The 27,551-nt window shown below is 42.2% G+C and overlaps 1 protein-coding gene across 1 annotated transcript; it reads right to left on the bottom strand.

The window, feature by feature from the left end:
• Window positions 1-1,882: 1,882 nt before the first annotated feature.
• BST1 (bone marrow stromal cell antigen 1) lies at window positions 1,883-26,823 on the bottom strand. Its single transcript, XM_045550402.1, has 9 exons — window positions 26,602-26,823; window positions 24,623-24,749; window positions 22,672-22,807; window positions 18,825-18,907; window positions 15,637-15,713; window positions 15,205-15,297; window positions 11,574-11,660; window positions 8,721-8,780; window positions 1,883-2,272 (listed from the first exon to the last, which is right to left on the bottom strand). Exons 1-9 carry the CDS (start codon window positions 26,805-26,807, stop codon window positions 2,167-2,169), a joined length of 975 nt encoding a protein of 324 aa, XP_045406358.1. The 5' UTR covers window positions 26,808-26,823; the 3' UTR covers window positions 1,883-2,166.
• Window positions 26,824-27,551: the final 728 nt, after the last annotated feature.

The following is a 27,551-nucleotide window of genomic DNA, read 5'->3' as shown; positions in this document are numbered from 1 at the left end:
ATTGCTTGAGCCCAGGAGTTTGAGGTTGCTGTGAGCTAGACTGACACCACGGCACTCTAGCCCAGGCAACAGAGTGAGACTCTGTTTCAAAAAGAAGGAAGGAAGGAAGGAAGGAAGGAAGGAAGGAAGGAAGGAAGGAAGGAAGGAAGGAAGGAAGGAAGGAAGGAAGGAAGGAAGGAAGGGAAAGAAAGCGAGCTAGCAAGTGAGTTCCTCACTCAGAGCTGCAGGTGTGACGACTGGCACTGCCTCGGGCTGCCTGGGCCATTCTCTTTTTCTCTACAGAGATTTATAGGGTCCCCTAGGAAGGTAAAGACCTCCCACTGCCATTTGGCAGCCCTGGGGCATCAGAATCAGTGAGCTCTCCTGCCTGACAACCCACACTTGCTGTAGGATATACAAGCAATAAAGAGAACACAGAAGTGTCTGTGTCAAGCTTTTGGTGTTGTTTCTGTCTTCTGGAAATGTTTTGTGTTGGGTCAAATTGCTACACACATCTGGTGTGTGTGTGTGTGTGTGTGTGTGTGTGTGTGTATACGATTCTCTTTTTCTGATTATAAAAGTAGTGCATGCTCATTGGAGAGAAAATTTGGAAACTTCAAAAAAGTCAAAATTCAAAAATAGGATCTTTGATAAGACCACTATCTAAAGATAATTGCTCTGCCTTTCGTTTATTTCCTTTCCTTTCATTCATTTACAATATATGTATATCATACAGACACACATTCATAATATAATTTATAATAATTTGTATTGTAGACATTTGAATAATACAATAAACAGTTTTACATCTTATCTCTTACATCACATTTTCCTATGTGATTAAATGTTCTTTGAAAACATTTCTTTTTAATTTACATACAATGAGATTTATTCTTTTTGATGTACAGGCCCATGAGTGTTGACAAACACATAGATTCATGTAACCACCACCACAATCAAGATGCAGAACAGTTTCCTCACTCCTAAAAATTCCCTCTCACTGCCCTCTGTAGTTACCCTGCCCCTAGTCCTAACAATCACCCAACCACTGGTCTGTTCTCCATTCTTACTGTTTTGCCTTTTCCAGAATGTCATCAAAATAGAACCACATGGTATGTTGCCTTTTGGACTGGCTTCTCCTACTTGGCATAATGCATTTGAGTTTCATCCATATTGTTGCCTATGTCAATAAGTTACTTTTTATTGCTCAGTAGTATTCCATGGTATAGGTTTACTACAGTTAGTTTATCCTTTCACTAGTGGAAGGACATTTGAGTTAGCAAACTTGACTTTTACTTGTTGAATGATATTCCATGCTACAGACATACTAAGCCATATATAAACAGTTCCAAACAGTTTCAGTAAATATGTAAATATTATTGGACATTTTGTGCTTTTCCTCATTATAGATAACCATTAAAGGAACATCTGTATACATAAATCTTTGCATACCAAATATATATGTGTACATTTATATAGTATCCAAATATCTTAACCTGTTAACAAGCATGTAGTGTGCCCTGCTGGGGAAATAGGAAAATCTAGACAATATAAAAATACAGTTCTATTAGAATTTTCTAAAAATGTTTGCTTATATAACAAGCAGTCTGGATTTCAATGATTTGTGCCATTATAAAAATAAGAAAATAATAACTTCTTTAATTTTTTTTTTTTTTTTGAGACAGGGTCTTGCTCTGTCACCCAGGCTAGAGTGCAGTGGCATCATCATAGGTCACTACAACCTCCAACTCCTGGGCTCAAGTGATCCTCCTGCCTCAGCCTCTCAAGTAGCTGGGACTATAGACAGATGCATGCCACTGTGCCCAGCTAATCTTTTCTTTTCTTTTTTTTTTTTTTTTTGGGAGAGACGGGGTCTCACTCTTGCTCAGGCTAGTCTTGAACTCCTGGGCTCAAGCAATCCTCCTGCCTCAGCCTCCCAAACTGCTAGGCTTACAGACGTGAGCCACCATGCTCAGCCAACTTCTTTAATTCTAATGCAGAAGTTTTAACCTGCTAAATAGGAATAATTTCTTGTTTCTGAAATACCATTTCAGAACACTGTTTTCACAGAAAGAAACGTTCTTTGGACAATGGAATTACTTGGTATACACAGAACAGAAATGACAACTGGGCAGGGGCAGGCTGCAGGGCAGGAGGCTGGTTAGATCAGCACAGCTGAGTTTCTGGTTACATCTGAGTTGCGGAAGCCAGAGCCAGTAAGAGGGGAATGATATGGCTGGCACTTTGTTTTGCATAATAGAATGGGGCTTCTCTTTGAGTAGACACCGCTGCCCTGCAAATTAAAAAGGAAATAAGAGAAAATGTCAGTACTCGTGAATGGCACCTACATTCAACAAAATATACATGCACACTGTGGAGAAATCTACACACTGAAGAAAGTTGGAAAGAGGAAAGTCTTTTAGTCTCCCCATTCACACTTTCCTTAGGGGATCATCTTTGACGGTTTGAGTTGTCCCTCCAGGAAGGTGGTACACACACGCATGCACATGCACATATCCTTTTACCTAAGTACAAGTGGAATCTGCAGCTTGCTGTTTTCCCCTAACACCATCCCTTGGACATACTTCCATATTGGTACACGTGGAGTTAATTCATTCTTCCTTGTGGATGAATTCTTATCATGTGGGTGTACCGCAGCGTTAGCCAAGTTCTCTACTAATGGATATTACATCACCAGAGTTTAACTGCTGAAGAAAAATCTGTCCTGACATAAAGGCACTGAGAGAGGGCCTGGCCAAATTACGGACTCTGTTCATAGCAAATAGTGTCTGACCACTGGATTTTTAAAACAGAAATTATCGAATTCTTTTAAATTAACTAAATGATGAATTTTTAAAATTACGAAACCACCTAATGCTGGCTTGGAAATATACCCCATAGCTCTGGACCAGTGGCGGGGTCCTTAAAAGTTCCTACTCCATTTGAATGCTGGTCATGCTTTCTTTTTTGCGCAGGATCTCACCCACAAGCTTGTGTTTGGGCTCCTCCTGCTGGACATTTTCTACAATTGCACTTCTGATGTAGTTAATGTCTCAGACTTGATTCATTCAAAATCGAAAATTATACACTTACTTTTATTTTTTAAGAAAATAAAATAACACAGAACTACATACAATAATAATGAGAGTTTCAGCGTGGTGGCTCACACCTATAATCCTAGCACTCTGGGAGGCCAGGGTGGGAGGATCGCTCAAGGTCAGGAGTTCGAGACCAGCCTGAGCAAGAGCGAGACCCTCGTCTCTACTAAAAATAGAAATTATCTAGACAACTAAAAGTATATAGAAAAAATAAGCAGGGCATGGTGGCACATGCCTGTAGTCGACTCTAGCTACTCAGGAGGCTGAGGCAGAAGGATCGCTTGAGCCCAGGAGTTTGAGGTTGCTGTGAGCTAGGCTAATGCTACGGCACTCTAGCCCAGGCAACAGAGTGAGACTCTGTTTCCAAAAAAATAATAATAATAATAATAACAATAATAAAAATAATAATATGGGTGGATTTATATCAACAGCCATTTATTTCATTCCTAAACTTTGCAGACTAAAAGTCCTTTACACCACTGTTCCTAAGCAAGTGGAGTTGGGTGTCCCACCTCTGTGATCTGGGGCATTTTGGACAGAGACTTCCAGCCAAGATAAGAAACATGTTTTCCCTGGACCCTCACTGACATACCGAGTCCTGATCTCAGTAACGTGAGTATGTCTGTTTTCTCATATTCTTACCAGCCCTGTAGATCAGCGGTCCCCAACCTTTTTGACACCAGGGACTGGTTTCATAGAAGGCAATTTTTCCACGGATGGAGGGGGAAGGCGGAGCTCAGGCAGTGATGCCAGCAATGGGGAGTAGCTGTAAATACAGATGAAGGCTGCACTCACCCCCTGCTGTGTCCTCCCCCAGCACCCCCATTCCCTTAAGCTCCTTTTTTTCTGCTGGTTGGGGACCGCAGCTATAGATTTATCAGTCTACTGAATTTTTCACCAATATTATAACCTATAAGCACATAAGGTTATTTTTCCCCTTAAATTATTCATGAGGATGTTCCATCTTGCTGTATGATTATCCCACCGTTGTCTTTAATGGCTACATTTTGCTCCACCCACTAAGTGTACCCTTTGATGTCACCATTCACTTGCCAGTGGATATTTAGGTTTGTCATCAAACATCTTTGAGCATACAGGCTGTCTACACTTTGAATTATTTCTTTAGAATACGGTGCCAAAAGTACCCTTAAAGTCTGACTTAGGTCAAAGATTATAAATGTTTTTATAATTCTTGACACATATTGTCAAAGTGTTTTCCCACAGCACTTTACCAAGCTACAATGCTAAGAAGCACTGAATGACATCTTTAAAATATTTTTCTGCTATTTTTTATTAAAGGTATGTCAAAGGAGTTGAGGTGCAAATTATACCTTACTGAATTTGTGTTTCATTATTATTAGAGTGATTAAATAATTTTCTATACTTGCTATCTGTGGTTCCTCTCTTGTAAATTATCTACCAATATTCATTGCTACCATTTAAAAAAAGAGATTAGTAAAATTTCTGCCAGAGCAATGACAGTGGAGAAAAATTTGGCAAAGAGAGAAAGAGGGTTTATTCCTGATATTCAAAGGAATTGGGCAGAATTGTCAAAAATAAATTTACCAACAATCACTGAAAGAATGCCCAAATGAAGGAAAGAAGAGCAGGTCAAGAACAACAAACCCCTTACTTATTGCTGTGGTGTGGACCCCAGCGACATTTCGAGGCAGTGTGATGTGGTAAGGAAGAACAGGACTTGACACACAGACAAACCTGGGCATTATTTCTGGCTGTAACCTGTCCTAAGTGACTTTAAGTGATTGCTTAATCTCTCTGCACCTCAGCATCACTGATGAGGATCAGATTGTCCACCTTCTGGGAGTGTGGTTGGAATGAAAGAAGCGAATGACTCCTCAGTGCTGGCTGGGAGTCTGAGAATAGGTGAGGAGAGCCACCCTCATCCACTTTACACTTTCCCCAGCAGGGGCACTAAACTGAGGCGTTGGTGCCAGGGTGACACCATTTGCCTGTTTTGGGAATGGTGGTGTAGGGTGCAATGGGGTTTACAAAAAGGAATTTTATATGATCTGTGCCTGTATACTTCTACAGTCTGGTTAATAAGAAAAGGAGTCAAACTGTACAGACCTAAGTAGCACTGTAACACTACAGATATTTCCCTGTCCAGGCCTTATGAAAGTCCAGGCTCGTTAGAAAGTCTATCTCATTAAATCCTCTTAACATCCTTATTGCCCTTTTTTCAACCTAGGTGAGCCACAGTTGGTTTACTTCTCCTGCAATCAGTATCTGGAACTTATGCATATACTGCCACTGTGCACTTCTCTGAGGTTCTTGTAGGACATCTGTCATTCCTTCCAGCTGCCCAGCACCTTTGAAAATGGTTCATCTTAAATCTGTGCCTTCCCAGGGTAGAAGCCAGTCATTCGTTCATTCATTTATCCATTCCTAAGTGTCTACCAGGTTTCGAACTTCACTCTAGGTTTTGACAATACATCTATCAGTGAACAAAACAAGTCAAAATCCCTGCCCTCCTGGAGCTCAGGTTCTAACAAATGGGAGACAGGTAATTAAGAATAAAATTCACAAGTCAGTCAGAAGATGATAAACACTATAAAAAAGAAAACAGAGCATCATGAGGGGTTTTGGAGAGCCAGAGTTGTACAATGGAGGCAGTAATTTTAAATATTGAGGTCAGGGTAGCCTCATGGAGGCTTTGTAGATAAGAAAACTGCCAATTTCAGGTCATCTGACCTCAACTGCAGAGCTCTTGCCCCTGAAAAAAAGTGAATATCCACAAGCTTACGGGCAGAAAAGCACACAACATCTTTGGGGAAGGGGATCAAAACTAGCCTGAAAGGAAAGTTCCCAGTGAGAAACAGTGGGTGATGAGTTTGGAAAGAGTATGGAGAACATGGAAGGCCAGGCTAGAAGTCTGAACTCGGTGGTAGGGAACCTTGAAGGTTTTTGAGCAGCAGAATGTAAGGGTGGACTTCATTTTCAGGTGAGGAAAGGAAAGACCCAAGTCTGTAGAGTATTCTTTATCTTCTATCAGAGGACTCACAAAAATGCATGCCAAATTCACAGGGAATAAATGGCAAAGTATGGAGAGGAGACTTAAATCCATCACTGAACCCTGGGATGCTGGCTCCTAGTACACATGCTGGAGATGATGGGTCTGTTGTCTCAATTTCCAGTAAAAAGAGCATAACACCTGCTAGAGTGAATTCTGATAATCTCACAAGCAACTAGCTAGGTGATCTTGGTTGAGTCCTTGATTAATTTCTCTGAGCCAGAGTTTCTTTGCTTCTGAAGGGAAGACAATAGAATCTACCCACATTGGTTCATATACAGGTTTGGTTGCTGTCAAAATGTCCCCAAACCGTAGTGGCTTAGAGAAGACAGATATTTATTTCTTCTCTCTGTAATTGTCCAGGGCTGACAGAGTGACTCCTTGGTATGGAGAACCAGGCCTCCTTCTATTTTGTTGCTCTGCCATGCCCAGTTGGAGATGGCTCACCTCCATGTCTCTGGGTCCATACACCAGCCAGTAGGAAAGGGGAAAAGGGATGCATCTCCCTTCCTTTCAAGTGATTAACCCAGAAGTTGCACACATCACTTGGCCACAGCAGGAAGGGAGGCTAGACAGTGCATTCATTATTCTTGGTGGCCATGAACTTGGCTAAAATTCAGGGGTTCTATTACTAAATGAAGAAGGGATGTAGAGCTATATGGGGAAGATGAGCCAGTGAGCCAGCACATGCTCTCTCTTCCTCTCTCTCCCAAATGGACTAGTTATAAGGATGAACAAAATATTCTGCGTAGTGCCGACAGCATAATGTCTAGCAGACAGTTGATGTCCAGCATTTATGGAGCACCTACTACGTACAACTGCTGTGAGAAATACTAAGAGACATATAAAGAGGAAGTTGGTGCAATCTCCAAATTGAGCAAGGCAGACAGATGGTGCAGAAGGAGCTATAAGATGGCTAGGAAGAGGAAAGCACTGTAATCAAATTGTGTACAAAGTCCTTGGAAGCAAAGACAAGGGAGTTCCTCAACGCACCTGAAGAATCATGAAAATCTCACAGAGGAAGGCACATCTGGAACTGGGTCCTCAAGGATAAGTAGGATTTTAGCAAGTAGGAAAGAAAAGGGAAGTCATTTCAGATGGTGGGATCAGAAATCTTCCTGCCAACACAAATCAAAATAATAAAGCATCATGTTTTGTTCATAGGACTGGCTAAAATTATAGATATAGGTACAATCACAGATACAGATATGGATGTAAATACTTAGTGTTGGTGAAGGACTGGAGAAAGGGGCAGCCCACCATGTACTGTTGGTGGAAGTACACACTGGTGTAGCCTTTTCAAAACATATCAAAATTTAAAATACACACATCCTTTGACCCAGCAACTCCATTTCTGGTAACGTATCTTACACAAATACTTGCACAAGAATTCAAAGTATACAATCAAGGATTATATTTCAGATTGTTTTGTAATAACAAACAAATACTACAGTAACCTACAACTAAGCCAGCCTCTGACTGGGAAAGAATTACATAAACTGTGCGGTGGCTATTCTGCAGAATGCTCTGTAGCCACTAACAGACTGGGACAGAAGGAATGAACAGACTTAGGAGAATGGCACCGTTACACTGCTAAGTGAAGAAAGCCCACAACTGGACAGTATGTGTAGCACGATTGCTTTTTGGACAAAACCAAACACAAATGAATATAAATGAAAATAAGGCCAAGACAAAAACAAATGAACACATGTCTGTGTCTGGTAACATATGTGTATGTTCATGCACTGAAAGCTTCTGGGAGGAGATGGACCAAAATATTAAGAAATTACTTGGAGGAAATGGGAGTTGAGAGAAAAGAAATCCTCTTAGTCATTGTTGTTATGGTTAAATATTGGAAACAGTCTAAATGTCCACCTGTAGGCAATGGTGTTAAACAAATCATGATACTTGCACAAAGCAGACCACGACAGAGCTGTTAAAAAGAATGAGGCGGCTTTATCTATAAACACAGAAACAGCTACAAGACGTACTGTTAAGCGAAAAAAGCAAGGTCCAGAATCCCATGTATCCCATCACTTATATGAATAGGATGAGAGAAATATGCCCCTGTGTGTGTGTGTGTGTGTGTGTGTGTGTGTGTGTGTGTGTGTGCTGTTACAGGCACGCAGTACTCTAGAAGGATCATAAGAAACTAGAAAGAGTGGTCACCTCTGGGTAGGGGAATTGAGTGACTTAGGAATAGAGGAAGAAAGAGTCACTTTCTCTACCCTTGTAATTTTGAATGCTGTCCCATGCATATATATATCCTTTTCAAAAATTTTAACAAAAATTTAAGTTAGGATTAAGAAATAAATGTTAAAAGATCTTCCTCTGCCCCACTCCTAGAATTTTTGCTGCAGCAAGTTCAGTTGGAGCAGAGGATGACAATCGGCCCTCTCTCCTCTGCAGCACACAGTGAGAGTTTGGCTCAGTTCAGCTCGTGCCTGCCAAATCTGCACCAGCCTGGTAAATTGCAGTGCAGAAATATAAACCCTACCCTGCAGTGGGGCATTTTATGGAGTGCATGTGAAATATTGCAATTCACCAATGTGCTATAATACCACGGACTATCTTGGGAAAGAAAGGAGATTTGGATTAAGACTTTTACTTACGAATTTAAGGCACAATCAGGATGAGTGCTGTGATCCACACACTGTAACAGTTTCACTGGTCTATAGAAAGAAAGTAACATTTAAGGGATTATTTAAATAACTTTCATTCATCAGACATTTATGATGTGCCTGCAAAATACTGGAGATACAAAGTCTCTGACCTTGAAGAACACATACATTATTTCTTTTAAATATATTAGCCAGCATATATTTATATTGAGCACTATATCCCAAGACATTTGATCACACATTTTATACCGACCACGTCATTTAATCCTCACAACAACCAAATGGAACAGGTACTGTTATCATCACCTTGCAGGCTGACCCCAGAGCCCAAGCTTGTAATCACTTCTGTATGCATATACAACTTTGGAAAAAACTCTTGATAAGTACTTTGGGCGGAAGGTAGGACTTGAAGCACATGGGTGATGGCCAGTGCTCAGGCTTCAGGGAAGAAGGTAAATTGCTCTGCACAGCAGAGGGAGGAGATGTGACATTCCAGGGCTGAGAGGGAGGGAAGGAAGCAATGAAGACAGGAGCCAGGTAACAATGGCACACAGGGTGGTAGGTAAAAGGCAGGCCCAGATGGCATCTCTATGGCAGGATGATTGGAGGGGACTTCAGAAGAACAGCATTGTTTGCTCTACAGCATGCTATGGGATCTCTCCTTGGAATCACTTACTGAAAAGTAAAGTCTACTCAATACATTCACACTTTATGAGAGTTTGCTGTTGTTGTTTTATACACCCCAAAAGACATTGAGTTTTACTGAATTTGATTCAACACAGTGCTAACAGATACCAACCAGGAGGTAAGGGACACTATGAAAAGATAAGAACCCTCCTCCCCCAAAATGGGCAAGACTATCAGAGAGAACTTTTTTCTCCATCATTGACCTGTTTATTTTGTTTTGTGTGTGGTTTATTTTTTTAAGATGGGAGCTCACTGTGTTGCCCAGGCTGGAGTGAAGTGGCTATTCACTGGTGAGACCATAGTACACTGCAGCCTCAACCTCCTGGGCTCAAGTGACACTCCTGCGTCAGACTCCCAAGTAGCTGGGACCACAGGTGAGGAACACCATGCCCAGCTATTGAGTTATTTGCAAATAAGAATTGTCTTTTTTAAATTTACTAAAATCTGGTGCTTTGATTAAGGAAGGAGGAGCATGGCAGTAGGAGGGAAAGAGCAGGCTTCAAGGCCATACAAAGCTGGCTGATTGGTGGCTCACGCCTATAATCCTAGCACCCTGGGAGGCCGAGGCAGGAGGATCGCTTGAGGTCATGAGTTCGAGACCAGCCTGAGCAAGAGTGAGACCCTGTCTCCACTGAAAAATAGAAAGAAATCAGCTGGACACCTAAAAATATATATAGAAAAAAAAAATTAGTCGGGCATGGTGGCACATGCCTGAAGTCCCAGCTACTTGGGAGGCTGAGACAGAAGGATTGCATAAGCCCAGGAGTTTGAGGTTGCTGTGAGCTAGGCTGATGCCACGGCACTCCAGCCTGGGCAACAGAGCGAGACTCTTGTCTGAAAAAAAAAAACCAAAAACAAAGCTGGCTGAAAACTCAGCTCCCTCACTGAGTGTTGACTTTGGGCAATTTATTTAATCTCTCTGACTCATCTATAAAAAGGGAATTTATTCATTTATAAAGAGGGAATATTTATATAAAGCTTAAAGACAGACAAAACTGATCAATGACATTATAAATCTGGAGAGTTACTATGGGGGTGGAAGGCGGTGGCCAAAAGGGAGGCCAAAGGCAGACGGTGGTGCTGGTTATGTCCTGTTTCTTGATCTCAGTGCTGGCTGCATGTACACCTTGAACGTGTGAACATTCATCCAACTGTATACTCATGGTTTGCACATTCTTCTGTATATAGGTTATATCTCCAGAAAAGGGTAGTGGTTTTAGTTTGTTTTTAAAAGGGGTGATAAACAACACCCAACTTTTGAGTTTCCTGACAGCATTAGCAGTAATATGAGTGAAATGGTAAAGATGACAGAGCAGCTTTGAGAAGCTCTCTCTCTTGAGAAAGCACGGAGTGGGAGGGAGCAGTTCACACCCCTAGTGGGCTTTGCCCAGCTGGGAGAATTATCCAGCCTGCTAAGCTTTTGGGAAGGCAGAGGGTACTACAGCAGCAGGATGAACATGGGTGTTGGACAGGGAGACCACTAATGTAAATTCCACCCTGCCACATGCAGAAATGTTCAAGAAAGTCACTAAATTTTTGCAGTTTGGACTCCAGCCCCCTGTAAAACCAGGAGGCCCACACACTTGGGCTGAGGCAGAGAGAAGCCAGAGATAGGAATTCTGAGTAAAGGTGGGGCTTACAACTGCCTCAGGATTTGAGCCAAGTTTCTTACATTTCCAAGCAAGAAGACTCTCAAATGATATCTGATTATAAGCATATGAAGTGTCTGGCTTATAATACACTCAAAAAATGGTAGCTATTATATTTTCTTATTGGTCTACAGTCAAAATGTAACTGTAAATATCTCAGACTAACTCCCACCTTAGCAGCTATCACGGACAAGGATCCCACAGGGTCCTCAGCTGTAGGAATCACAATCCCTGTTCTCTGGCTACTCACCACACAGTAAGCAAAGTGAGAAGAAAACTGGACATGGGCAAATGAGAAAGTGCTCCTGTGGACATCCTTTAACTGCCATGAAGACGGACTCTGGACAGAAGTGGGCGGGGCCCGGGCGGAACCCAGGCCAGGAGGTGCTCCCAGCCACCACGTCCACAGGCGACCCAGAGGACATCATCCCATGGCCTTGGGAGCCGACACCCACCCCAAACCACACTCCCGCTCTGCGTACGCGCACCGACGACGCGCACCACCTACAGGTAATCATTAACACAGCTGTACTCGAACCCCATTTCCTTCAGCCTGGCTTCCAGGATTTTCACAGTGCCTTCGCCACAGGATTCCCTAAAACATAAAAACACATGTATTTGAGAACTAAAAGGAGAAGAGGAGGAGGAGGAAGAAGCAGCTGTTTCTGGGTTAACTAAAATTTCTTGTGGCCACGCGCTCCCGGCTGCTTCCCGCAAGCCCGCAGCGCAGCAGAGGATGCTGGGGACCAACGCCTGCGTGTGGCATCCGCCCCTGCACAGTCCTAAACCCACACAGCGACACACATCTGCCACGTGCCCCAGGGGCCCAGCACAATGCTGACAACTTGTTCAACCTACGGTGTATTTATTTACTGAAATTTAAGTAACCACAAAAACATACTGACTTAAAAATGTTAGAAAATGCAAATAAAAGAAAAAAATTACCCCAAATCTCACATCCCTAGATATAGATGCTAACATTTTGGTATATAGTGGTGATTTATTCCCACAAGTCTTTTTAAATATAGCAGTGGGACTCTGCTATCCAGTGTGGTTTGTATTCTGCTTTAGCCTGTGTGTGTGTGTGTATATATATATATGTATGTATGTATACTTCTCTGCCATTATTTTTAATTCCTGCATGGTCTCCCTTATATAAACAGACCATATCATGTAGAACCAGTCCTCTCTTGTTGAAGGCCTAGGTTGATTCCTATATTTCAATGCCATTTACACTACAACAAACCTTGTTAAAACTTCATTTCCATACACATTCTTAATTATTTCTTTTCCTTAGCATAAATTCCTGACAATAGGTTTTCTGGCACCAAAGTTTTGAATCCATTTTAAGGCTCTTTGTATGCACTGCCAAAGGACACCTTGGTCCATTTCCCATGCTCTCACCAACAGTGATTCTTCCCTCCTTAACTGATGGTCAGAATTAAACAGAGAGAATTAATATAGTCAAACAGAGGTAGACAGAACACTGCCAGCTGTGGTTTAAGTAGGCATGGTGTTCTTATGGTAGGCAGGACCCTGCCTGAGTTTATGTGGAATGGGAAGGCAGACAGCCTCCCTACCATAAAATTAATAGAGAGGGATTGTAAAGGAAGTAAATGAGCGATCGAAGGAAGTTTTCACAGAAGTGGAATTCCAGGCATTACAGGAATGAAGAAGGCAAAGTGTTGAGTGACATCATTTCTTAGAACCTTGCCAAAATATGGGATAGTGCCCTTCTCTGGGCCCAGGCTTACTACTTAGGACTTTTTTAGTAAGCGATGACATTTAGGCTCCAGGACACTTGGACACAGAGGCAAGTCAATAGGTGTTTTACTGTTGCTTTGAATAAAAACAGCCAAAGCCATGCTAAACACAATCAGATATTAGCCATGTTGTTTTTAGCTCTGCTTATGAGTTTTGTTTCACTTTTTTCCAATAAGCTTTATTCTGTGTGTTGGCTGTAGATACAGAAGAACTTGACCTGCTGCTCACCTGCTGCTGTGTGGCCTGGTTCCTAGCAGGCCAAGGACCAGTACCAGCTCACGGAGGGGGATTTGGCACTGCAGCCTTAGGGGACACAGAGCAAGGAGGGGTCACAGCCAGGAGGGTGACAACATGGAGGTGACAACAGGAAGTTTACAACATGATGTCATCGGACACATATAGATAGTAAAAAAGTTACTATAGGAAAGCAGATTAACATATCTATCATCTCTCATAGTTACTTTTTTTGTGACAAGAGCAGCTAAAATCTACTTATTTAACAATAATCCCTAACACAATAAAATTTTATTAACTATCACCCTCATGTGTTTTCCCTAAAATCTGAGCCAAGGTCCCCTCTTCCTTAGCTAACGACTCACAACTCTACACTGCAGCTCAAACAACCAGGTGTACTGAGTACAAACAGGTGTTCTAACCCCTTTTGTAATTTCTCCTGCAGCAGAAATGATGGGCTGTGACAACAATGAATGGTAATTTCCTTATCTCATTAAAGGTAGGTTCAAAGGACAAACTTTCTCTGATAGAGACATTAAAAAAACAAGCAAGCATAACTTCTAGATAAAGAGCAACTTCTCACAAAAATAAGAAAAATGATACATGTTTTTCATGCAACAATAAGTATAATTCGTCTTCTGGGAAGGGAAATGCAGATCTTGGTATAACTTATGTAATTAAGTAGTTTGCAAATTTATTGCAATCTATTGCCCAATGGATAGGAAAAAATATCACCCATTATATGGTGAGTCTTAGAGGATCTTGAGGGCCGGAAACAGGGGATTTGCTGAGGTGTTCCTGGAACATGCTTTCAATGGCAAACCACTCCTTGGGGCTGGCAATACTTTACTCCATGTAGCATCTGAAGAACAAGGCCCCAGCTTGCCTCTGAAGATCCATTATGGCTGCCCAGCTTTAATTAGGCTGTGGCCTTGCTGGCTTTCTCTGAAGCAAATGGGTTTTACTTTTTTATCTGGAATTTGTGCCAGCAGTGCCCTTCATTGCTGAGGAGGATGAGTTCAAGGTTGCATGTATATACAAACTCAAGTGGTTGTCCAGAAAATATGGACCATAAAAGTTTCCTTGGTTAGTAAATAAGACCCGTTGAGGGTTAGGGTCGAGACATGAGAACCCCAGGAGTGGGACAGGACTTTCCCAAAGAGCAACCTGTGGACATGTCAGTTCACTGAGCAAAAGCTGCTTGACCTTGAGGGGGACATTCCACCCATCACGGATGTCTGCAAATGGACTCCGCCTTGAAGCCTGAGGGCTACAGCCTGGATGTCTGCTAACAGACTGGACCGGGATGGGTTTGTAATCCCGAAGGCAGAGAGAATGATCAAAGGATGTCAGCCCAGCAGATAAGAGCAGTTTGCTATTCTAAGCCTGAGGCAATGTTCCTATCTTTCTCCTGAGCTCAGGTCTCAGTAAATGAGGAACTAGATAAAGTAGAAAGAAGTACATGGTCTCTTTTGTTCCCATTTAGATTATATGCTTTACTGCTAACCCACAAGCTTTTCACGTGAAATCATTGTAATCTATAACATGAAAAAAAGAATAAAAACGGGTGCTAGACTTCAGTCAGTACCACTTGGCTCACGGGAATGCTGGTGGTCCCCTGACCTCCCAGAACCCTTTCACCTCACTTTTTGTGTCTCTATCTTTGTCTCTCCCATCTCTTGCAATGCACACTGCCAGGGGACCCAGTTATATCAGGGGCAGGAACCCCGATAAAGACCCAGTTGTAAAGCTGGCTGTTCTCAGAATAATATCTTCATTATAGAGTCCCACATTCTGAGAATCCCTGGTAAGGGCTTCTGGGCTTCAAATGACCATAAAGAGAAACTGGCTTCGACCCTCACAAATACATAAGGAACTCACCTATTCAAAGCTGCTCAAGCCATGCAGAAAGGAACATGATTTTCTCTGGCTAAGAGAAGTATCCTGGATAAAGAAGGTTTTCTCTCCCAGGACTAGCTAGTGGTATGTCCAAAGAGTCAAGCCTTTGTCTTTCTTTACCAACCACATTATAAACAAAGAAGATTGTCATTTCTCCAGAACTGAAAATATAAAATGGACTTGATCATATCATTCAAGAAAAGCAAATTTGCACAATTGCCATAATCAATATGGTAACTTACACATTGGGTCCCCCGATTTCATGCATAACCCAGATCTCAATTCGTGTGATTTTATCCTTCTGAAAGTATGGAATTTCAAAATCTGCAAAAAACCTGAGAAACGAGCAGAACATTTCTTAAAGTTCTAAAGCAGTATGATACTTTTTCCATTTCAGTCGTTAGTTGATGCACACATTATTTTTTAAAGTTTTTAGGGTTTTTTAGCTTTTATTTTTAGGTTACTTATTTTATTCATGTATTTATCAGCTCTTAATGGTGTAACTCTACAGATGTGGTTCTGGTCACCAAATCAGTCAACTGTTTGCTTTACCTGGATTTATAAAACCAAACATTAGATTGGGGATTAGGGCAATTCTCTTTAGCCTCCATTCAAAACAACTAACTAAACATTTTGTCATTCTCTGCTGTAATTGTTGGTGCTAGAGTTCTTACCCTTTGACGGGATAGGCTCCTTTTGGCTCTGAACCATTCAGCATGACATGGATCACCCCAGAACTCTCTGTTGCATACTATGAGAAGAACCAAGAATTTTTAGCAAATGAAAGCATCATTTTTCTACCATGAAATAAGCATTTTAAAAAATTGACAGTTCTCAATATTGGCAAGGATGTGATAAATTTGGTATTTCATATAGCTAGTAGGAATACAAGCTGGTTTATTTTGGAAAGAAGATTGCCTTAAAATGTTGAAAACTCAGATTCAGTAATTCCATGTCTGAAAAACTACTCTAAGAAGGTGATATGAAATACACAGTACCCTATCAGCTGTAATAAACTAGGCTATGCTGCCATAACAAACAGCCTCAAAATTGCAGTGGTTTAAACAGTAAAGATTTATTTAGCATTCATGCTACATGTTTATCACAAGCCTACTGTGGTTTTGCTCTATATGCTCTTACTCTGGGACACATCCGCAAAGTTGCTAATTGTCAGGGAAGCAAGACTAGGAAAGTGACAAATCACAAACCAGCTCCACCCAGAAGTCACACATGTCACTACCACTCACATCTCATTGGCCAGTGTAAGTCACATGTAAATAACTTCAAGAAGGAGGAAAGTGCAAACCGTGAGCTCAGAAGACAAGCCGGAAATATTTGGCAAACAGCATTGAGAACTACTACCAGCACCGTGCACAAAGGTGGGCAGTGAGCATTCCTTGTAATACAGAAATATTTTAACCAATATAAAATAATAAACAACAAGGAAATGGTAGGTAAACCATGGTACTCATGTGTCTGAAATATTAACCAGTCATTTGTAAAAGTCTACAAAGTATTTGCAATAGCATAAGAAGCGCTCACATTCAAAGCAAAATGTGAGATTAGGTGAGCAGAGCATGAGCTCTACTATGTTCAAACTAAATGGGCAGAAGTCTGGGAATTCCCATGGGAGAGATATATCCAGAGACATTCCCAAATTTCCAGCTCAGAATACCACTGGATGATATCATTTCCCTCATAAAATGTTTACGCTAGAATGAAGATAGGGGCAGAGGGGAATTATGTGGCACTGAGATATACATGGCTGGGTTTGCTCTCTAGCAAAGTAACACCCAATATCATCTGCACCAAAACAATACTCTACATCATCCTTGCCTCAGATCGCTCCAAATAGTGTTAACAGTCATATTAAATCCTTAAATGCCGTGGCCTGATGATCATTATGCTAAAGGGGTTGCCTTTAGGTGGTAGGAATATGGATGATTAATGTTCTCATTTTATTTTCTGTAATTTATCATTCTCTATCATGAGCAGCTATTACATTGACAATAACAAAAAATTAATTAAAAAAATGCATGCAGGTACAATGAGGCTGTATAATGAAGTGGCTGAAAGTTTGGGCTCTGGAGCCAGGCTGCCTGTCTCCAAATTGTGGCTCCACACTTATTAGCTTTGTAACCCTATTAGAGTTTCATGAGCTCACTGTACCTCACTTTACCCATCTGTAAAATAAGGGTATTCAGAGTGTCTACCTCACAGGATTGTTACAAAGATGAAAACATTTAAGGCTGGGCGCGGTGGCTCACGCCTGTAATCCCAGCACTCTGGGAGGCCAAGGTGGGAGGATCGCTCAAGGTCAGGAGTTCGAGACTAGCCTGAGCAAGAGTGAGACCCCGTCTCTACTAAAAAAATAGAAAGAAATTATCTGGACAACTAAAAATATATAGAAAAAATTAGCCAGGCATGGTGGCACATGCCTGTAGTCCCAGTGACTCGGGAGGCTGAGGCAGAAGGATTGTTTAGGCCCAGGAGTTTGAGGTTGCTGTGAGCTAGGCTGATGCCATGGCACTCTAGCCCAGGCAACAGAGCAAAACTCATGTCTCCAAAAAAAAAAACAAAAAAAAATTTTTAAATGATGACTATTAACATTTCTCAAATACTTACCTGCTAAGGTTCAAACCCTCTCCACATCACTATACTATATATCTCCTCATGCTTTGACTATTCAGTATATTCTAAGGGCTCAAAAGATGTGAGCACTATTATATTAGAGATTCCCATTATAGAATTGAGGAATTTTAAGGTGGTGGTTTGGAGCACACACTTTAAAGTCTGGCAGATCCACTGGGTAGAAAATATGGTTTCCATTATATATAATGTTGACATCTTCCCCGAGTTACTGTTTCCATCCCCCACCTGCGTCAGGTGATGACACATCCCTAGCCTCCCAATTCTCAGTGAGGGGCGCTGGCAGCCACTGCCAACTGACTGGAGCCTGCACTCAAGACGAAACCCGTGGACAGTGAGAGCAAATGGTGCTCCCACTGGAGCTGGCGGAAGAGCACAGTAATAAGCTGGATGTCTTTTGCTCCCAACTGCAGCCATGGTGGAGGGTTTCACCAAATTCCCTCTCACCCTGACTAACATGGACACCTGGGGATCCAGAGTAGAAGATGGGACCAGAAGAGACATGGCTAGCCCATGGTTGGCTGTGGTGAGGGAAGTGCCCTGACATCTGCCTGGTCAAAATAGCTAACATTTAACAGTCGACAGCACTTTGCCAGGCACTGAGCTAAGGACCTAACACTCTTTATTTCTAAGTTTTATTCTAAGCCTGGTGACAGAAAATGTAAGCTGTAGTCACTGGCATTTTATAACTACTGATAGCCATCATCAACTGTGGTGACAGTATATTCTAAGAACAGACCAACCTTAAGGGGATATTTCTGTGTCTCCAGCTTACCCTCAGTCTCCTATCATCTATCTGTTCTCCCATTAATATTAGTCTGTGAATATTTCTTGCTCCCACAGATAGATCTCAGGTGTCCCAGGGTCTTCCATAAAGCAGGAATTACCCCATTTTATTATATATATCAATCAAAATTACATTGATTTGAAATGCTAATAACAACCATGACATAATAGAATTAATAATGACTGTTTAATATCCTCATCTATAGCTAACATTTACAGAATGTTTTCTCTGTGCCAGGCATTGCGCTGATTATTTTATCTACTTAAATCATCACAACTTTACGGAGCAGAGAGCATGAATCAGGATGTTATAAAAGTGAAAAGTGTGGGTAAGTAATGACCCGGGGTCCTAGTCTCTAAATTCCTCCCTTCCATGTTCGCGGGTCCTACACATGTTCAGTGACTCAGTCACCTATCTCCAGATCACCTGCATGGATGTCCTTTTCCAAAAGGAGTCCACAGCGTTGTTTTCACAATCTTCTGATGTAGGGCAGGATTGGTAATCGAGTCCTAAGGAGAAAGCAGACAAACACATTTCCTTTCAAAGATTTTATCACGGAAGAATTAATTCAAGATATTTGCTGGCTCCACAAAATATACTTAGCCCACATTCTGTACAATGTGTGCAAGTTTAACATTAAAAGTCTTCCCACTCAATCCACAAAGAGCCTGGTAAGTGACCACTTAGGCCATGATACAAAGACATTTGTCACTTTGCTTGGCATGAATGTAGGAAGGGGGAGAGCTAAGCAGTTGGCTAGTGAGTCAGCCTAGCTGACCACTGGGCTCCAGAGCAGTGATATAAAAACAAACAACAAACAAAAAAAACCTTTGCTTTATTGAGAAGCATTTAATATATTAAATTTAAAAAATTTTGGGCCAGGCAGTGGCTCACACCTGTAATCCTAGCACTCTGGGAGACTGAGGCAGGAGAATCGATCGAGGTCAGGAGTTTGAGACTAGCCAAGCAAGAGCGAGACCCTGTCTCTACCAAAAAATACAAAAATTAACTGGGCTTGGCGGTGTGCACCTGTAGTCCCAGCCATTCAGGAGGCTGAAGCAGGACGATTGCTTGAGTCCAGGAGTTTGAGGATGCAGTGAGCTATGAGGATGCCACTGCACTCTAGCCCAGGTAACAGAGCAAGACCCTGTCTCAAAAAAATTCTTTTTTAAGGATATAAGTCAGCAGATCTATGGGATGTGGAATGTGCTCACCATTTATAAAGAAAGGAGAAATTCCTAACTTACAAGTTGTTTCAGGGAGTATCCCAAACAGGGGAAAATATGTATTGCCTGAGAGAAATGCTGTGTGTATTGCAGGGGCAGTGCAAATTTGGTGATTCATAATGTTTTTAAGGAGTAGTCTTCCAGAAGTGCAAATTTGGTGATTCATAATGTTTTTAAGGAGTAGTCTTACGAGGCCAAGTTCATTAAAAAAGAGAGGACCATTACTTAATCATTACTTAAGAGGATGGCATGACTTCTTTGAATTACACACTTCAGGTTTGAAAATATTTCAAGCTAGCTATCATCTCTGCAGGTCAATGTCTCAATTTTTCAGAGATCTTTGAGGGTCAGAGAGGTTCCGTGGATGGTCTGTTCTACAGAGGACTAGAATTTAAGTCTCCAGTTTCTCAGTGTTCCTTCCACCATTTCTGACACCAGCGCTTAAGGTGGTATTTGTCCCAACAGTAATTTCTATATTTGCCTATTTTATACTTTCTTGGTTTTAAACTGTGAACTAGTGAGTATTATTACCATTTATGTACTTGAAGTATTCTTTTCTTTAAAAGTATTTTATTCTCATAAGTAATATATCTAAATTACAAAAAAATAGTAAATACGGGATATGAAAAATTATGACCTCATGTGCAGCAAGAACTGCTGTTAATGGCACTATTCGTGATAGCCAAGATATGGAATCAACCTGTGTCCATCATCTGATGAACAGATAAAGAAAATGTGGTATACATACACAATGGAATACTATTCAGCCATAAAAAAGAATGAACCTGGAGGACATTATGTCAAGTGAAATAAATCAGGCACAGAAAGACAAATATTACATGATTTCGCCCATATGTAGAATCTTAAAAAGCCAATCTCATGAAAGTTGAGAGTAGAATAGAGGTTACCAGAGGCTGGGGGGTGGGGGTGGCATGGGGAAGGTTGGTCAACAGGTACAATGTTACAGTTAGATAGGTGTTCTAATCCACAGTAGGTTGACTATAGTTAACCATAATGCATTGTATAATTTAAACTAGCTAGACGAGAGGATTTTGAATTACTTACCACAAAGAAATAATAAATGTTTAAGGTGATGGATGTGCTAATTACCTTGATTTGATCATTACACAATGTATGCATATATCAAAAATCACAATGTACCCGATAAACATGTACAATTATTATATGTCAATCAATAAAACTTATAATTTTTTTTAAAAAGAACTGTTAACAGTTTGGGTTTGTTATCATCTTGACCTTTTTCTATGTGTGTATTTTCATTGATTATAATTTTTTTAATTTAAATAGCATCATACCAATCACAGTATTATATAACCTGATTTCTCACTTAAAAATGTCATAAACATCTTTTTAGGTCAATAAATACAAAATTCCATTATCATTGCTGGTGGCTCCACAGGATTCCATGATATGAACATGCCATTATTTAGCTGACCCAAACTGCTGGACTTCACTTCCTCCTTTAACAAAGCCCTGGTAGGAGGACATAGATAGAAATAGGGGGAAAGAGGCAATGTGGTTTTCTGGAAAACTCTCCCTTTCTTTATACTTTTCCCATCACACCCCACCCCCATTCTCCCTACCCTCTGCAGGGTAACCACACTAAGGCTTCCTGGTCACTCTCCATTGGAAGAATGGTCATGGCCATTTGACCTGTGCCCTGCAGTGCTTCCCATCTCACAGTGAAAGCCAGAGCCCTCACAATGTCCTCTGCCATCTGGTCCCCTTTTATCCCTCTTGCCTCATAGCCCACCACTTTCCTCGTCACTCACTGCCCTCCTCACTAATCCTTAAATGTGCCAAACAGGACCTTTGCACTTGCTGTTCTCCCTGCCAGAAATTGCTCTTTCTCATCTCCTTCAGGTCTTTGCTCAAATTTCAGCTTCTCAGTGAGGTTTTCCCTGGGCATCTATGTAAAACTGCACCACTTTCCTCTCCCCCTACTTCCCTAGCCTTTTCTATCCTCTTTACCTGTTTTGGTTTTCTCTGTAGCCCTTATAATCTTAGGGCAGAATATATTTTTTACTTGTCTGTTTATTGTCTTATCTCCACCCCTCAATAATATAAGGATGGGGTATTATTTTCCCGTTTTATTCTCTGCTGTTCCTAGTGCCTAGAAGAGAAAGGCCTGGCACATAATAGGCACTCTATGAATTTTGGTTGGATGGACAAATGAATGGAGGAGAAATAAGCAGAACTGACATGAGGTTAACTCTTAAAGTGACTCTGATAGCCCGGGAGGAACAATCTCCAGTCTTCACAATGGGAACACTCCCCCGACCTGCTTTCCTGCTAGTCTCCCTCCTCAGGCTTCCCTGATGCCCTGGCAGAGGCTAGGGTCTCCCTCTGCCACTCCTTAGCACACACTCTTTCCTGCATCAGAGCACACATCACTCCAGCAAATGCCCCCCACGAGGCTACAAGCTCCCTGAAGGCAGGGACTGCTGTAGCTCTAGCTCCTACCGCCATAAGTTGGAGCAATGAGGAGAGTTCTCAGTACCATCAGGCCAGCTCTTGTGACTCTGACTTTCCTTGTGATTTTAATCTCGAAATATCTGCTGGCTTCAGGATCTGTCAAAACAGGGTTGAGTCCCAGACTTACCACTTCCAGTAATTTAACCTCCCAAAGCCTCAGTTTCCCTCTCTGGAAAATAAGGATGGTAAGGCAGAGTTGTGCACAGCTGGGAGGACAGGCTCTGGAGTCAGACTGTCTGACTCTGCTGCTTACTAGCTATGCACCCCTGAGCAAGTTTCTTAACCTTGGTGTGCCTCAGTTTCCTTATCTGTCAAAATAGGAATTATGATACGGTTCCATGGACCTATTGTGGAGATTAAATGAATTAATATATGTAAAGTGCTTAGACCAGTACCTAGCAAAAGATAAGTACTCTCTATCTATTATTGCTATTATTAATTATTATTGAGGAGGATAGAATAAAATAAATGCATATGAAAGCATTTGGCCCAAATGGCCCAAATGTAGACAGGAGCTCTTACACATCTTGTCATTCGTGCAGGAGTCTTACCGGAGGCATTTTTCTGTCGACACCAGCTCAAGAAATCTCCAACCCTGCCATATAGAATATCGCACACGGGCATCAAGCGACGGGTGTTTTCAGCATAGCTAGTAACAAGGAGGTGGTTATTTTCCCAGAAAAGGGACTAAAGAGAAACAAACAAAAAATTAAAATACAAAACAGATATCTCTGGCACATCATCAAAACAAATCAGGCAACCCATTTTCCATTCAACTCTGACCTGCTGGACAACAACTGAACTTTCTTTTTCTTTGTCTTTATTTACCTGTTCAAAGAGTGCTACCAGCTATCCTCCCTTTATTCCAAAGGGATCATGTAAATGTTAATGAAATATTTTCCCAGTAATACAAAACATATACACATGTGGTAAGATCCCTGCATTAAAAATGATCAAGGGACATAGGTTTGAATCTGACTCTGTCATATGCTAGATGTGTAATCTGGACCAAGACATGTAATCTCCCAGTGCCTCAGTTTCTACATCTGGAAAATGTGGAGCATGAACCCTTCCTCTTCTTCCACAACTGTGGTTAGCATAGCAGGCAATCACAAAAAGCACTTCCTAAAGTGTAAAATGCCTCAAAAACACATTACCTTTGTATTATACTTTATAGTTTCCACTATAAATAGTGTTTTCATATAACAATAATACAAATCTCCCATTCTTCATGTACCTAATCCTCAGTAGTCCAACCAGGCTATATGTAGACTGAAAGGTCCCCAAGGATGAGGGCTGTTTTCATTGTTGCATCCTGAACCCTTACCACAATTCCTGGCACACAGAAGTATTTACTGAGTTGATCAACTAGCACCAAATCTATGAGAGAGGAGAGCAAAAACTGTGATTCTCCTCTTTACTGACAGGCAGGCAGCAAGGTTCAAAACATAACATACACTTAAAAATCATATTTGTAGCCTATTATATCTCTGAACCTCACAGCTCCATTAATTTGCCTTTACAAATAACACACAATGGAAAAATCAGGTTAAGAACGATTATGTAAGAGAAATAAAAATGATGTCTAACTTTCTTTAAACTTGAGGTATTGTTCTAAGCAAACATTTTAGGTAGATTTTCTCATTTATTTTCATTTAATTAGACCTCAGAGTTCAGACAGAATATATTAATAAACATGTAGTTTTTTAAAACAAACTGGTACTGAATAAATATAATCTTAAGACTTGGCCGGGCGCAGTGGCTCACACCTATAATCCTAGCACTCTGGGAGGCCGAGGCGGGAGGATTGCTCAAGGTCAGGAGTTCAAGATCAGCCTGAGCAAGAAAGAGCAAGACCCCGTCTCTACTAAAAAAATAGAAAGAAATTATCTGGACAACTAAAAATATGTATAGAAAAAATCAGCTGGGCATAGTGATGCATGCCTGTAGTCCCAGCTACTAGGGAGGCTGAGGCAGAAGGATTGCTTGATCCCAGGAGTTTGAGGTTGCTGTGAGCTAGGCTGACACCACGATACTCTAGCCTGGGCAACAGAGCCAGACTCTGTCTAAAAAAAAAAAAAAAAAAAACTCATTAAAAGAAAAGATGAGTCTTCTGAGATGATACTGAGATTGGGGTTTTCTGAATTACCCAAGGTTCAGGCCACTGGGCCAGTTAGGGTGGAGGTTATCCAGAACTGGCCAGATATAGAGACACAATGTGAAAGGTATGGCCATGTCCTCATGTCCTTGTGGTGATGCCTGCACTGACTTGCTGACTTGGAAAATTTTCTTCTGCTCACAATCAGGCAGGAGACCTAGAGTCACTGTTGGAGACAAAGCTACCTTCCTACAGAGAGCTCAGCATGTGCACTGAGTTTGCTGCTCAGTGTTTCAGTGACGTTGCAGGATGCTGGGGACAGCTAATCTCACATGTGGCCCATGCACCATCTATCTCTATAGAGACAGAAAGTGTTGTTTTACCCAAGTCCCTTGTAGAGTTACCTTGTCTCTGGGAATAGAATGCCTGGAGAGGTTAATAAAAAGGTCATAGTCCGAGGGAAGCACAGAACAGGGATCTTTGTCCAGCACCACTTTAAAGGCTTCCCAGATGGCTGTGCAGTTCTTGTCCCTGTGCAAAAGTACAAATTGGAAATAAAAAAAGAAAATACACACATCCGTGATGTGAAGTATTAATATTAATATTTCCATTTCTCTAAGGGCTTTGCAAGCATTTTTTTCATATATTGACTCTGTATAACTAGGCATACAAAAAAGACAACAAATTGTGATGGCTCAGGTGACGGATTTAAAAATCTGACATTGGAAGTGTCTCTCAGAAAGGGCTGCACAGATTTCTCAGAGCTAAGGAATATTGCCTTGCCCCAGGCTCACAGAGACAAGCAGAAAAGACACCAAGCTAGAAGGTGACAATTCCAATAAACCATGCAGCCTCCAGGTTTCAGGTGCCTCCTCATTTAGACATGAGAATGGCATCAGTCTCATCATGCAGATCCATCATGAGGCTCAGGAAACAGGTGAGGCAAGGCTGACTTGCAAGACTTATGCAATCAAAGGTTGCAAAGGGCTTCCACCTCCTGGTATGGTAGAAAGCATGCCCTTTAGTGCTAGCCTCACTCTTGAGTTCCATGCTAGCTTTCAAAAAACATTTCCAGGCCTGGCACGGTGGCTCACGCCTGTAACCCTGGCACTCTGGGAGGCCAAGGCGGGAGGATAGCTTGAGCTCAGGAGTTCGAGACCAGCCTGAGCAAGAGGGAGACCCCGTCTCTACTAAAAAATAGAAAGAAATCAGCAGGACACCTAAAAATATATATATAAAAATTAGCTGAGCATGGTGGCGCATGCCTGTAGTCCCAGCTACTTGGGAGGCTGAGGCAGGAGGATTGCTTGAGCCCAAGAGTTTGAGGTTGCTGTGAGCTAGGCTGACACCACAGCACTCTAGCCTGGGCAATAGAGTGAGAGTCTGTCTCAAAAAAAAAAAAATAATAATAATAATAACAAAAAAACATTTCCAGGCTGGGCACCGTGACTCATGCCTGTAATCCTAACACTCTGGGAGGCCAAGGGGGGAGGATTGCTTGAGCTCAGAGCAAGAACAAGACCCTGTCTCTACTATAAACGGAAAAAATTAGCCGGGCATGGTGGTACATGCCTGTAGTCCCAGCTACTCGGGAGGCTGAGGCAGGAGGATTGCTTGAGCCCAGGAGTTTGAGGTTGCTGTGAGCTAGGCTGACACCAGGGCACTCTAGCCCAGGCAAGAGGGTGAGACTTTGTCTCAAAAAAAAAAAGAAAAGAAAAACATTTCCAGTGCATTTGTAACTTTTATTTCTCATGTTGGATGGTGACTAATATAGGCATTTCTCGCATGATTCTCTGCTCTTTTTTAGTTGCCTGAAATGTGTCACAGTAAAAACAACTGGCAGAAGAGAAATACGTTATGAAAACAGGAAAAATCTGGTCCAAAGAAGGAGCAAAAATCAGTAAGCATTGCAGTGCTGACAACAAAGACCTAATACTTAAAAAGTTCTCTAGAGGATCTGAAATTTAAATTTCCGAAGGACCTGGACTTAAGGAATTCCAGTTGGAGACCACATTCCGAGGATTCCAGATAAACGCAGAGATACTGGCAACGGCCAGCGTCCAAACTCACCTCTAACCTTTACTTCTAGACCCACGTGCCCCTCCTGCGCCCCCCACACATACACACAACACACACGCACCCCTCCCTCAGCTCTAGACCCCCCAGGGTACACTCCCCACCTGCAGACTTCCCCTCCTCCCATGGCCCTCCCACCTCTAGATCCCCCACCCTCCACACAAGTACCGGCCCCGCCGCCCCCCGCCCGTTAGAACCCTTGGCATCTCCACACACCTCCTTCACGTCAAGAGCCCTCCCCTCTCCCCTACCCCGACCTTCAGACTCCGTTTCCCACTCCTCGCAGCCCCTTCCCCTTGGCGCTCACCGCAGCTCGGGGTTCAGCAGCGTGCTGTACTCGGCGCAGCGGCCCAGGAAGATGCTCTGCAGGTGCAGGCTGGTGCCCTCCCCGCTCCACCGCGCGCCCCCAGCGCCCCCCACGCCCGCCGCCGGCAGCGGCAGCAGCAGCAGCAGGAGCAGCAGGAGCCGCCGGAGCAGCTGCAGCCACGATGGCGCGCACTCCTGGACAGCCATCCGGAGACTTTGGTTCCTCCAGCTGCTTGGCTCCGGATACGCTTGCTCTCCTCCCACTAAGGCGGCTCCCAAGCTGACGCGGGGCACGCCTCTCGCCCTAACACTTCGCCTTCTGTTCCCCCACTTTCTTCAGTTACAAGACTGTTTCTGGAACATCACCCGGGACAGGCCTTCTGCGGTCCTGCTCGGGTGGGGTCCCGGAGGAGGGATCCCCAAAGAAGAAGCGAGGTTGGAGAAAAGCTGAGGAGAGTTCAGTTTATCAGAAGAAAGATTTTTCTGGCTCCAAACTTTGACAACTTTGGCAGATGCCCTCTTTCTCATTGGCCAATGATAAAGGGTTTTTGTTTGTTTTCAGAAAATAACCGTGGCTGGGCGCGGTGGCTCACGCCTGTAATCCTAGCACTCTGGGAGGCCGGGCGGGAGAGGATCCTTTGAGCTCAGGAGTTCCAGACCAGCCTGAGCAAGAGGCAGACCCAGTCTCTACTAAAAAAAAAAAAAAAAAAAAAAAGAAGAAGAAAAAAAAGAAAAGAACCACCATAACTAATCTTTACTGAGTTGTTACTATGTGCCAAGCACTCTGCAAGCATAATGTTCATTTACTTTTGACAATATCTCTTCTAGCTAGGTTTATAATTATTCCCATTTTACAAATGAATAAACTCAGGGAAGTTAAGTATAGTTGGCCCTCTGAATTTGTGGGTTCCACATCTGCGAATTCAATCAACCACAGCTGGAAAATATTCA

This window comes from Lemur catta, chromosome 4, assembly GCF_020740605.2.
Source record: "Lemur catta isolate mLemCat1 chromosome 4, mLemCat1.pri, whole genome shotgun sequence".
NCBI classification, from domain to species: domain Eukaryota; kingdom Metazoa; phylum Chordata; class Mammalia; order Primates; family Lemuridae; genus Lemur; species Lemur catta.
The sequence above is the reverse complement of the archived record's forward strand: the minus strand, read 5'-3'. Positions and strand labels throughout refer to the sequence as shown.

Excerpts from the sequence above, each read along its gene's own strand:
- BST1 (XM_045550402.1), bottom strand. The coding sequence starts at position 26,807 with ATGGCTGTCCAGGAGTGCGCGCCATCGTGGCTGCAGCTGCTCCGGCGG. Across the intron at positions 15,714-18,824 it reads GGAAAAGGACATCCATGCAG|TATGCAACAGAGAGTTCTGG; the intron begins GTGATCTGGAGA and ends TTCTTCTCATAG. Across the intron at positions 2,273-8,720 it reads CCTGATTGTGCCTTAAATTC|GGCAGCGGTGTCTACTCAAA; the intron begins GTAAGTAAAAGT and ends TTTAATTTGCAG.